This window comes from Scyliorhinus canicula, chromosome 16 (assembly GCF_902713615.1).
Source record: "Scyliorhinus canicula chromosome 16, sScyCan1.1, whole genome shotgun sequence".
NCBI lineage: Eukaryota > Metazoa > Chordata > Chondrichthyes > Carcharhiniformes > Scyliorhinidae > Scyliorhinus > Scyliorhinus canicula.
The window spans coordinates 120,865,499-120,879,293 of NC_052161.1; the positions used below are offsets into that span (position 1 = coordinate 120,865,499).

Below are 13,795 nucleotides of genomic sequence, written 5' to 3' on the forward strand. Positions count from 1 at the left end.
GTGGTCTAACGGGGGCGTGGCCGCAGGTCACGTGGGGGCGGCCATGGCGAGCGGGCGGCTGCGGTGTTGCTGCTGCTCCTGCTGCGGGGAGAGAGAGGGCCGCAGCCCGGAGGAGCTGGTGAGCGGGGTGGAGGGGGAGTGCGGCCCGCGCCGGGCAGGCGGCCTTTACTGGGTTCACCACAGACTCCGGCCTCAGTTCCACCTCTCTCCCCCACCCAGTGAACTGCTCCCGGGCCATTTCCTGGTTGCCTCACCCCCGCCCCGGGACACCCCTACCCCGGGACACCCCTACCCCGGGACACCCCTACCCCGGGACACCCCTACCCCGGGACACCCCTACCCCGGGATAGCTGGGACACCCCTACCCCGCTTCCCCTCCATGCCTCTCACCTCTGCTGTCTCCCGCCCCCCCGATCGATCTACTCATCCTCGCCCATTCTCTGTCCACCACATCTGTTTCCCGTGTACCTGTTCCTTCTCCACTCGGCTCCTGTCATTGTCTGGTTGTCGCTCTTCGTCTGTGGTGAGCATCATTGGCATTGTCCTTATCTCCCAACCCCAGAGCCCGACACATGCATTTTCCAACAGGGGTGACTGAAACTTGGCTGATTTCTTCCTCTCTTATTCAAGGACCAATTGTCCTTTCACCCATCTTTATTTCGATGTAGGATAAAATTAGTTACTTTAGTGGAGAACTGTCTGGCTATTGGGTCTCTGCCATTTGCAGCCTGTATCAATTTGTGCCACCCTACACCATAAATTTAGTGACTAAGCCCTCTATGTAGGTACTGGTGTGTGACTATCATCTTTTCAGAAGTCAGTTGCCATACAGTATAAGCTTCTGGGCTGAAATGTTAGCAATGAATTGAGAATTGAATCACAGACATGAAATTAAGAATAAATGGGTCATTTTCAGAATGGCAGAGTGTAACACATTAAGTATTGTAAGGATTGATGCTTGGGTCTCTGCTATTTGCAGCCTGTATCAATTTGATGAGGAGGCCAAATGTCACACCCAAGTTTGCAATGGATATAATAGGGAAGATAAGCTGAAGAAGTGTGCAAATGGGATATAGGCTAAGTGATCAGGAAACAAGGTGGCAGGTGGAGTATGATGTAAAATGTGAAGTTCACTTAGGTAGGAGGAATGGAGAAGCAGACTATAAATAGTTCTAAAAGCAGGTACAGAAAATAATGAAGCAAATAATCAGAAACAAATTTTTTTCAACAAAGGCGGGTTGTGTAGAATCATATGCAAGCCCTGCTGGAATTACACAGGGCTTTTGAGACCAGAGTTGGAGTACAATATAAACTTTTAATCTTAATTAAGGAAATAGATACTTGTTGGAAGAGGCTGTGCAATGAAGATTTATTAGATTGGTTCCTGGGAGTTGAAGGCTGTGCTAGAGGTTTGAGTGGTATATTCTATTAAATTTAGAAGACTGAGAAGTGATTACATTGAAACATATTTTGAGTTTGAAAGGGTAGATACTTGGGGGGGGGGGGCTGTTTCCCCTGGCTGGAGAATCTAAAATTGGAGGGTCATCATCGCCAGATAGGGGGTTAGCGATTTTGGACTGAGATGAAGAGAAATCCCTCACTCAGAGGACCACAAGTAGTTGGAGAACAAATGTCGTATATACCCACTTTGCCAATGAAACAGAACTAGGTGGGATGGTGAGCTGTGAGGAAGGATGCAAAGGGATGGAGACTGTTCAGTGATCAGGAAAGAAGGTGACAGGTGGAGTCTGATGTGGTGTGAAATTGTTCACTTTGGTGAACACATTAATAGAGTTCACTCTATCCAAGAGAGCTTTGAATTCTCAATCAATGAGTATATTCCAAACTGAGATCGATGGAATTTTGGCCACGGAAGGAATTGAGTGATAGGATATGTTGTATTAGATCATAGAATTTACAGTGCAGAAGGAGGCTATTCGGCCCACCGAGTCTGCACCGGCTCCTGGAAAGAGCACCCCACCCAAGGTTAACACCTCCACCCTATCCCCATAACCCAGTATCCCCACCCAACACTAAGGGACACTAAGAGTAATTTATCGTGGCCAATCCACCTAACCTGCACATCTTTGGACTGTGGGAGGAAACCGGAGCACCCGGAGGAAACCCACGCACACACGGGGAGGATGTGCAGACTCCGCACAGACAGTGACCCAAGCCGGAATCAAACCTGGGACCCTGGAGCTGTGAAGCGATTGTGCTATCCACGATGCTACCGTAAATCTGACCTTCCTCAATAGTGGAGCAAGCTCAAGGGCTCTTACTTATTTCTTATGTTCTCATCTGTGTGTCTTCCCGTGCTTTGTCCTGAGGCACAGATGAAGCTTGAAGTGAGACCCAATGTGATGTTCATCATCAACTGTGGTAACTCTTCGGAGACCTGAATGGAGAGAGTACTGGGGAATGCACCCAATGTTCCGGAGCTTGATAATGAGGAATGTTCCGTAGCTCAGAGATAGGATGGGCTTGTTGCAGGAGGATGACAGATGTGTTGTAATATTTCTACATGTTGGGGTGGGAGGGGAGGGATTTGATTTTTACAACTGATCAAAATGGTGGGACTGTATCAGAAGTTTACAGCCCTTGGATGGGGGTGGTGTGCAGCACACTGATCATGAGATTGTAATGTTCCAGTTAGTGCCCCGATTAATGACAGATAGGTGAACATTTCCTGTGTTTATCCTTTGATCGATTATACCTTGGCCACTGACCACAATGCTGTAATAATTCTTCATGGAAGGAAGAGAAAAAGGCCAGTTAGTATTAAGAGTATCATGTTGAGGGAGAAGGCGCGGACCATTCAGCTCCTTGAGCCCGTCCAGTGATTGTGGCAGATCTGCACTTTAACTCCATTTCACCCACCTATTCCCCATATACTTTGATACCCTTAACAAAAATCTTCTGAGCTTGGGCTAGATAATTTCAATTGAATTGCATGGATGATGGGTTGTGTGGGATTATGCAATAGGGGTGATGGGAAGTGCAGTCTGTTTTGAATCAGCTGTTCAACCTCTGTAAAAGCTCTTACTTCTTTAATTGCTGTCATCAGTATTTATCAATCTATGTCAAGCCCTTTGAGAATTGAAAGCAAAGTTGATACTTGTGGCTATTGGGCTCTCGGTTGTCTGGTATCTAACTGAACTGAAATTAATGCAAAATACTTTGTTTGTTACAGACTATTCTAGGAGAGACACATGAGGAAGAGGATGAAATTCTGCCACGAAAAGATTATGAGGTATGTAAGTGAAGAGGGAACGTGTGCTCATTCGATCTTTCTTTGTTCCTGTATGGTACACCGTGACAATAGTCTGGGAGGGAAAGAACTGGGCCTTTATTATAATGCATTTTCTACTCTTCCTCCTTTTTGAGTTCCTATTCACACCACTAGCTGAAGAACAGCCAGTCTGATGGCTCCCACACTTCTGTTGTGCAATGCAATTTTGTTTGATAGATTTTTGAGTTGCTATCAGGCCACACTGGTGTCTGTTCAAAGACCAAGTGATTTGATAGTTTAATAAAACTCAAGCTAGCTGGCAGCTTCTTTTTTGTTCAACAGCTGTTCTTTCAAATTCTCACTGGTCCTATCTTATACCCCCTCGGGATATGTTCTGGAACATGCTGCCTCAAACAGATTAGTTGCCCTTTGTTAAATCTGCTGGTGCACAATATATCAAGCTGAATGTGCAGAAACTCCTCCTTAAAAGAGCATTTATGTTCATTCTTATTTTATTTGTTCTTGAGATGTGAACATCTCTGGCAAGGCCAGCATTTGTTGGCAACCCCTAATTGCCCTGGGTATTTATAAGAGTGCTGCTTGTGGTTGATATTACAGCGGATTTGAAGACCAGCTTTCTTGAAGCTAGAAGTTGCCTTGGGGGCCACACAGGCAACACATTACAGCAACAATTTCAGAAGAGTAGCAATTGTAAATCATAAATTGTATTTTTATAATGTGCAACGACAACTTAGAAATAGAGAATTGTGAATTCACAAAATACAAAGGACGCAGTTACAGTCGAGAATCTAATAAAGGGGTTTAGCTAGGTCATATATTGAATGATGGATCCACAGGCTGGACCCTAATCGAGGGATTTAGGTGGTGTATAATTTGGGGGTATAGTAGCTAAGAGTCATGGTACTGGATGAGAAATCATGAGGCCTGAGTTTAAATCTCACCGTGACAGCTGGAAAATTTCATTTCACGTGTAACAAAAATTGTGCATCTGTGAAACTCCTGGATCCATCCATCTGGTTCACTAATCTCCTTAAGGGAGGGAATTCTGCCTTTGTTTTCTGGACTGGCCTATGCATGACTTCAGACCTACAGCAATGTGGTCAACCCTTAACTGCCCTTTTACGTGACCTAGAATATGTGTATTTTGTACATGATTGATTGATTCACAGAAAATCTGATCCCCGGGAATGAACACATTTAGCAGTTTTGTGGATCAGCCAACAAGTGAGAATATAATGTTTTTCATATTATGTATAATGTTGGTGATTATATTTTATGCCAGTATTTTGAATCTGATTTGGGTCAGTCATGGATCTGGCAATCGTTTGCTATCTGTTCCTTAACTGTACTCCAGATGGAATCCTCACTGCAAGTTTCATGATTGTAGTTAAATGCCAGACAATCACAGTGGATTCCTGGTTTGTTTTGCATCTGTTGCAATCCCTCTTTTTGAGTATTACTCTCTTTCTGGTGTGCCTGATGGTTTCTCTTTTCCTGGCAGAGTTTGGATTATGATAAGTGCATCAATGAGCCATACCTGGAGGTGCTGGAAACACTGGATAACAAGGTACATTGAGAAACTGCTGTTGGGCTTTTCCTACTATTTCCCCATGCCCTCCTTAGCCCCACGAAGAATAACCTCAGCTATTTGTAGCTAAATTTCCTCACCACTGGGACTATTGTGCTAAATCTCCCCAGCACCTCTCAAGAACCTTCCTATCTTTCTGAAAATGTGAAGAGTGGAACTGGGAATATTCTAGTTGCGGCCTAACCAGAGCTTACAAAACGATTCAGGATAATGTTCTGCTCTAGTACTCAATGCCTCTATTTATGAAGCTCAAGATCCCATATGCTTTGCAATATATTTGCTTGATATTTCTTGCCAACTTCAAAGATGTATGCTCATGGACCCCCAGGTCTCTCTGCCCTGCAAATTCTTTAGAAATGTGCCATAAGTATATATTGGCTTTCCCCATGCTTTCCACCAAAATGTATCACCTTGGGGGCAGCACGGTGGCGCAAGTGGTTAGCACGGTTGCCTCACAGCACCGAGGTCCCAGGTTCGATCCCGGCTCTGGATCACTGTCCGTGTGGAGTTTGCACATTCTCCCCGTGTTTGCGTGGGTTTCGCCCCCACAATCCAAAAAGATGTGCAGGGTAGGTGGATTGGCCACGCTAAATTGCCCCTTAATTGGAAAAAAATGAATTGGTTACTCTAAATTGATATTGAAAAAAATGTATCACCTTATACTTCTCCCTATTAAATTCCAACTGCCACCTATCAATCTGCTTGTTCTGCTATCCTATCTGTCCCAGTATCACGGGCAATTTGAAAAGTTTGGCTCTGTATTCCAATATTGAATTCATTTTTTCAACAAGTGGTCCTAGCACCGACCTTTGTGCAACACCATTGTCTCTCTAGTCGGAAAGTCAACTCTTGCACTCATTTACTCTTTCACTCTTTTTTTCCTTAAATCAATTTGTTTGTCCAGTTGAAAATCGATACAAAAGGTGGCACAGTGGTTATCACTGCTGCCTCAGCACCAGGGACCCGGGTTCGATTCTGACTTTGGGTGACTGTGTAGTTAGCACGTTGTATCCGTGTCTGCGTGGGTTTACTCTGGGTGTTCCAGTTTCCTCCCACAGTCCAAAGATGTGCCGGTTAGATGGGGTTTCAAAGGGTTGGTGCAGACTTGATGAGCCGAGTGGCCTCCGTCTGTACTGTAGGGATTCGATGGATACTGATGAAGTATTCCAGCCTTGCCCTCCACCTCTAAGCATTAAACCCCCTCCCCCCAATGCCAACTTACTGTTTACATGTTGGTAAAATATTTTTGTCAATTGTCATGCAATTCTCATTGGGGCTGATTTAGCACAGTGGGCGGGTTCAATTTCCGTACCAGCCTCCCCAAACAGGTGCCAGAATGTGGCGACTAGGGGCTTTTCACAGTAACTTCATTGAAGCCTACATGACAATAAGTGATTATTATTCTACCTTTACCAGACTTATTTTCCTCTTCACTTCCTCCCTCCGCTTACTGTATTTGGCCTGGTTCTCACTTGAAGAATTCACATGACAGGCACCTCTTTTTGTCCTTTTATGTTTGTTTTGACATGTTCTCTGTATTTCTTATCATTTAAGGAGCTCTAGCTTTGGTTCCCTTCACCTCTTGTTAGAATGTACCTGCCTGTGCCTGAAGCACCACTTCCTTAAAAATCACCCAGTGTTCCATTACAGTTTTTCTTGTCAATATATCGATTCCATTTTATCCTGGCCAAATCCCTGTCACAATGTAAGTTAGCTCGCTTCTAGTTTAGAAGTTTGACTTTAGGTGTTCCTTCCTCTTTTCCATTACTCATCCAAACCTTATGGTATCCAAAGGGTCTCCTGCTGGCACAATCCACTTGGCCCAACTCCTTCCCTATCACCAGATCTAGCAATACCTCCTTTTTAAAATAAATTTAAAGTACCCAATTTTTTTTTTCCAATTGTTGTTGAAAACTCACCACTATTCTTAGAATTCCCCCTATACCAAAAAGGGCCGACATTCTAAATGGTGAACAGGGATTCTCACTCCCTGACTCCAATGCCGGCTTCGGTGGGTGCTATTCAGGTTAAACTATATTTTCAAGTTATCCCCCGGTATAACCCATACCTTCACTGAAGATTTCATCTACTTACCACTTAGTAGCATCGATCCTGGGTCCCGCATTGAAAAGTAAGTAAAGTAGACTTAGGAATAACCATTGTTTCAGGTTAAATTAACTTATTTTATTATTATATTTTTTCTTTTAAAAGCTGCAATCACTTTCTTTACAGAAAGGTAAAAAGATCGGGGCAGCACGGTGGCACAGTGGTTAGCATTGCTGCATACGGCGCTGAGGACCTGGGTTCGAATCCCGGCCCTGGGTCACTGTCCGTGTGGAGTTTGCACATTCTCCCCGTGTCTGCGTGGGTTTCACCCCCCACAACCCAAAAGATGTGCAGGGTAGGTGGATTGGCCATGCTAAATTGCCCCTTAATTGGAAAAAATAATTGGGAACTCTAAATTTATAGAAAAGAAAAAAACGATCTTGCTTCTGGACCCTTCTGGTTGGTTGAAGGGACCTTCAGGCCCAACTTGACAATCAATCTTTTTTAAAGTCTGGTCTTCTTTAGATGTATTTGCTGGTTAGCTCGGTTGCTATGTCTTGTCGATCCCATGTACTGAGCTATGAGAGCTGGCTCTGCTGGCTATCTCTGAGCAGACTCTGCCTCCTCTTTAAATTCTAGCCTTCCTTAGATGTAGAACATAGAACAGTACAGCACAGAACAGGCCCTTCGGCCCTCGATGTTGTGCCGAGCAATGATCACCCTACTCAAACCCACGTATCCACTCTATACCCGTAACCCAGCAACCCCCCCCCCCGTATTAGCTGTTTCAGCTCAGCTGCTATGCCTTATCTTTCCCATGACCGAGCTGGCTGTAAGCTGACTCTGCTTGCTTCTCTTGTTCCTTCTCTCCTTCTCTCTGAGTTCTGGTAGTTCCTGCTCTGGTCTCTGGGTTTATATTCTATTTCTAACAGTTAAGTTTTTATGACTTTATTGTGAAGTAACTATTATTTCACTTTGATTGTAAAAAGTATCTTTGATATAAACATTCTAATGCAACTAAGTATTCATTTTGACATGACCTCACCTCTCAGGTCTCTGATTACATTGTTTCCTTTGTGATGTTCAAAGTTCCTTTGTGATGTTCAAAGTTCCTTTGTGATATTCAAAAATGCTTTGGTTTCAATAGGGGTGTGAATTTTGATTTGGTTCCTGTCATTTCTATAATTTTATTTTCCAATTGTGAATTCAGAATTTTGACTTTGATTTTGGCTTTAAATTATGTTTCTCGTAGACTGATAGTCTCCAGTTTTCTTTAATTTACTTGGTGTTAGCAGAATTTCACACCTAGAATTGTCACCAAATTTAACTGAATCTCATCCTTTCCTTTCCAGCTGCTTACTAAAAGAGTTAATTTCAATGAATGTGTGAAACATTGCTTTCAGCGTAATGCTAAAAATCCACTTGGTTATAACTTGAAAGGTTTACATTTATCACTTAGCTCAACTGAAACTCTCATCCATGCTTTTCCAGATGCTTACTAAGATAGTTACTTTCAATGAAGGTGTGAGCCATTGTTTTTAGCTTCATACAAAAATCCTCTGTTTGCTAAGCCTGCTTGAGAGAAAGAATCTGCATTTTATAATCCTGCTCTTTACAGCTGCTGTTAACCCTTTGTGGGATCTTTCCCTGTATCCTCTCATGTTTCTCTCAGACCAGATATTGCCAGACTTCCATGTTTCAAATGACACATCTTTCCATATTTTTAATTACACAATTAAGGGGCTATTTAGCATGGCCAATCCACCTAGTCTGCGCATCTTTCGGTTTTGGGGGCGAAACACAGCAAACACGGGGAGAATGTGCAAACTCCACATGGACAGTGACCCAGAGCCAGGATTGAACCTGCAACCTCAGCGCCGTGAGGCAACAGCACTAACCACTGCGCCACCGTGCTGCCCCCGCAATACCTCCTCAGCTGAACAGAGAACATGCTGTTTAAGGAAGTGCTCCTGAGCACATTTCAGAAATTCCTTCCCCCTCCTTTCCCTTTTTCTAGCCAAATATTGATTAGGATAATTATTAAAGTTCCCCACTATCATCACTTGATAGTTCTTGTGCATCTGTTATTTGCATGCAGATTTGAACCTCTATCTTTCATTTTTGCTTGTTAACTCCAACCAGCTGAATTTTGTGTTTGTCCCCTTTCTCTTTCCAACATGACCATGACTCCCATATTATCACTGTCACCCCACGTCCACTTTCTAAACGCTTAGTTGAATGTTAAGTTGCTCAAAACTTAGCATTATTTGCAATATTTTCTGTATTGCCACTATTCTGGGAAAAACATAACTTGTAAAAGTAACTTATAAAAAAACTTGAGAACGAAAGTTAGCTTAAGTCTACCAATTAACCATTTGACAGCACACCACAAATGTAATTTTGTTTTGGTTCCAGTTCTGGAGAATGGACAACAGTGCAATCAGTCTGAAATGAAATGAAATTCGCTTATTGTCACGAGTAGGCTTCAATGAAGTTACTGTGAAAAGCCCCTAGTCGCCACATTCCGGCGCCTGTTCGGGGAGGCTGGTACGGGAATCGAACCGTGCTGCTGGCCTGCTTGGTCTACTTTAAAAGCCAGCGATTTAGCTGAGTGAGCTAAACCAGCCCCTGTGTCCGACCCATAGTGACCGGCCTCAATTTCAGGATTTCCTTGCAAATTTGTGCATGCTCAGTATCCTGAAGATTAATAAAAGGGAACATTGACGGTTCACCATTAGCCCCACCAGCTCCATCACCACCACCATCCACAAAATCTAGACCAGGGGTGGGCAAACTACGGCCCGCGGGCCGCATGCGGCCCGCCAAAGGTATTTCTGCGGCCCGCCAAGTCATTTAAAAAAAAAAAAAAAAAATTTTTTTTTAAATTTTTTTTTTTTTTTTTTAATTTTTTTTAAGGTTAATGGAGGCGGGCTGTTGGGTTACTTACTGGTATAGGGTGGATACATTGACTTGAGTAGGGTGATCATTGCTCGGCACAACGTCGAGGGCCGAAGGGCCTGTTCTGTGCTGTACTGTTCTATGTTCTATATGAGGCGCCCAGAATCATAACCGAGTGAAGTAATTATTTTACTTAATATACTATGCGGCCCTTTGTGAATTGTGAATTTTTGAATGTGGCCCTTGCACGGAAAAGTTTGCCCACCCCTGATCTAGACCATGTTCGCTGTCATTATTTTGCTATTATAAATTCCTGTTCTCCCATTTAGAATGGAAATCACCCCTATAAGCAATGCTAGTTGTGACTCAGTGGAAGAGCTCTTGCAACTCATTCAGAAAGTCATGCTTTCAAGCCCCACTTGATGCAAGCACAGAATCCAGGCTGACACTCTGTTGGAAGCGGTGTTATTTAGCTGAGAAGTTATACCAAGCCCCTTTGCCATTTGAGGACACTGATTCCATCGTACTATTCAGATAATAACAGGGGAACTCTCCTTTATCCTAGTCAACCTTTACCCCTAAACCAATGCCACTAAACAATGATTATTTGGTCACTTATCTCAACTGTTTGCGGGATCTTGCAGCATAAACATTTGCATGATTTCCCCTATAATAGTGACTGAACTGCAATGGTTCTTCATTGACTGAAGTGCTTTAGGATATTCAGCTGTGCTGGAGGAATATTTAGACTAGGGACAGGAGGAGGTTATCTTAACACTTTGGGCATAACCCTTGATGCACATCTGAAACATTAACTGTTTCTTCCTCCTCAGATGTTAACTGACTTGCTGAGTATTTTGAGAAATTTTTGTTCTTTCAAACTAACATTGGACAAAAATACTTTCTTTTTGTTTAGCCCAATTCAAGCTACTCCATCCCCTGTTTTCCAGTTGCTTTGATTTTCCATGTGTGACTGCTGTGATTAACTTTTGTCTCCTTTGTACAGAGAGTCAAGAGATATGAGCTGGTGAAATGGATCCTAGTATTTTGCATCGGTGTCTGCACTGGTTTGGTGAGTGAGTTCTTGATCATACAGTGCAAATATGTGCTTAATGTGAGATGAGATCAACCCAATTGCAGGCAGTTTGAGTCACTAATCATGGGAGATCAGTGTCTCTGATGAATGGAGTGCCTGGCTTTCTTAATGTTGGCCAACTGATGTTTCACTCTCTCTGTATGAAGGGGCAAATCGCATTGCTGAGGCATCAGGCAGGCAGTGAGTGGGCACTAGGCTGCTAACCCTAGGTAATGATCACAGTCATTCGCCTCATCCTTCCATACTTCGTACGTCACAACTGTGAATGTTTTGGGGAGAAATGTGGTTGTGGGTGATTGTGCCCAAATCTGGAGACTCATGCTATCATTGTTCTTATCTGAGAATGCAGAATTCCTGTGTATTTCACATCATTATTCAACACATCATTTCCACAGATTATTGGTTAATTATTAGGTTTGTTTCGAGTTTTAAAATTATCATCCTATTTGCAGGTCTCCCATGGCCTCGCCCCATCCTATCTCTGGAACCACCTCCAGCTCAAGAGCCCTCTGAGATCTCTGCACTCTTCCAACCACTATTTTAATGGTTCCACCATTGGCGGCCTTTACTAAGCTGCCGAGGCACAAATCTCTGGAATTTTCTCCCTAATATTCTCTGCCGTTCTTGCTCCAAATGCTCCTTAAATCCTACTCTCTTTGACAAAGTTTTTGGTGATTTGTCCTAATATGTCCAATGCAGCCCGGTGTCAAATGTTGTTTGACAATACTCCAGTGCTTTCGGACTACAATGAAGGTATGAATGTAAATGAAACATGTCAGTGGAGGGGGGTGCTGCTAATTGAATTGCTAATATTCCCTTTGAACAATGATCTTAAAAGAGTATCTCACACCAGGCTTTATTCCTCAACCCAGTGTAGATGTGTATTACATTATTGAAGTTGCTTTGCTGTTCATTCATGGACACAGTTTGATCAGTCACTTTGCTGATTTGGATACAGATCTGACACACGACCTGAGTCCTCTGATTTGAATGTATTCCCACTGAAAAGGTCTTTGTTTATATTTGGATTTAAGCTGCATCTCTTCACATCGGAGGGTGGCTTTGAAGCCCCTTTCCAGTGTCACTGTTGGATAGTGTGACCTCCACATTCAGCACATGTTGCATGAAACTCTTGCGGTGCACTCGGGGTAATGCAGCTGGCAAAGAACCCTGACAAAGAATTTGCATTTATATAGTGTCTCATGATGCCTGTCAAATCCTTTGAAGTGCAGGTGGATATGGCAACCCACAACAAGATCCCATAAACAAAAACAAGTTGAAAGACCAATGAATTTGTTGTTGGTGCCATTGGTTAAGGGAGGAATCTGAAGTACTGTCTGGAATTTTCAATATTTACTCGAAGAGTTTGCTTCATCTGAAAGAGAGCACCTCTAACTATGCAGCAATTCCTTGTAACTGCAGTGGAGTGTCAGCCTAGATTTTGTGATCAGTATTGTGGTGGGGCTTGAACCCATGGTGCTGACTCGTGCAGATGTACCACAAACTACTTCAAACTGACCTAGCTTTTCTTTGAAAAGGACAAAACTGAGGGGTGTTCAGAGACAGCTAATAAACTGTCAGCCGCCACATGTAATCCAGTTGCACTAACTATTAAGGAATGATGCTTTGTCTCTGCTTTTTTCAGGTTGGGCTCTTCATCGATTACTTTGTTCATCTCTTCTCTGACCTCAAGTACCAAATCATTGAGAAATGTATCCTTTCATTGCAGTGAAGTCAGGAACCGACTCAGAGCGAGAGTCTGTTTTTCTTTATGTGAATTGATAGATAGCTAGGAAAGTTACAGGCTAGAATCTCATTGAGATTTGCCTTTATCCAAGCGGTTCCAATGGCATCTAACTGAAAATGTAGAAAATTGGCTGGTATGTCCTGTCCATAAAAAGCAGGATAAATCTGATCTGGATAACTCCCACCCCATCACCTTGCCCCAGGTCACCAAGCAGCACTGTGAAGGAAAGGGTCGTCAACAGTGCTATTAAATTGCACTTAGTTACGAGTAACCTGCTTGCAGATATTCAGTTTGTGTTCCATCAGGACCATTCTGCTCTAGGCCGCATTCCAGTCTTGGTCCAAATGTAGACAAGAGAGCTGGAGTTGAGGGTGACTGTTTTGACACCAAGCATTTGACTTGAGTTTGACAGCAAGAATCCCTTGTGAAGCTGAGGTCAATGGGGATCAGGGGAAAGCTCTCAAGTAGTCAGAGTCATACCAGTACAGAAATCTGCATTTATATTATACCTTTGATGTAATAAAAGGCCCCAAAGTACTTCATTGGGGAGGCACGGTAGCACAGTGGTTAGCACTGATGCTTCATCGCTGGGTTCGATTCCCAGCTTGGGTCAGTGTCTGTGCAGAGTCTGCACATTCTCCCCATGTCTGCGTGGGTTTCCTCCGGGTGCTCCGGTTTCCTCCCACGGGTCCCGCAAGACGTGATGTTAGGTGATTTGGACATTCTGAATTCTCCCTCAGCATACCCGAACAGGCGCCGTAGTGTGGCGACTAGGGGATTTTCACAGCAACTACATTGCAGTGTTAATGTAAGTCTACTTGTGACACAAATAAAGATTATTATTGTAAAACAAACATGACACCAGGCCACATGAGGAATATTAGGACAGATTACCCCAAATTTGGTCAAAGAACTAGATTAAAGGAAGAAATTAGGTAGACGGGTTGATAGGTGCATAGAAGGAATTTCAGAGCTTGGAGTTTAGGCATAACCACCAGTGGAAGAACAGTTAAAACTGGGGATAAGCAGGAGACCAGAATTAAATGAGAACAGATATCTCTGAAAATTGTGGGGTGGGGCAAGATTGAGGATTGGGGTGGTGAGGTCATGGAATTGATTTGAAAACAAGTCTGATCATTTTAAAAATGAGGTGTTGAGGCACCGGGA

The 13,795-nt window shown here is 43.3% G+C and overlaps 1 protein-coding gene across 1 annotated transcript in view; it reads left to right on the top strand.

Moving 5' to 3' along the window:
* The first annotated feature begins 9 nt into the window (after positions 1-9).
* The window catches only part of clcn6 (chloride channel 6), a 71,718-nt gene continuing 57,932 nt past the window's right edge, over positions 10-13,795 (top strand). The window contains exons 1-5 of the mRNA XM_038773737.1: positions 10-118; positions 3,194-3,253; positions 4,755-4,820; positions 10,792-10,857; positions 12,527-12,593. Of these exons, the coding sequence (XP_038629665.1) occupies positions 44-118; positions 3,194-3,253; positions 4,755-4,820; positions 10,792-10,857; positions 12,527-12,593 (334 nt within the window). The 5' untranslated portion in view covers positions 10-43. The remainder of the gene's footprint in view (positions 119-3,193; positions 3,254-4,754; positions 4,821-10,791; positions 10,858-12,526; positions 12,594-13,795) is intronic.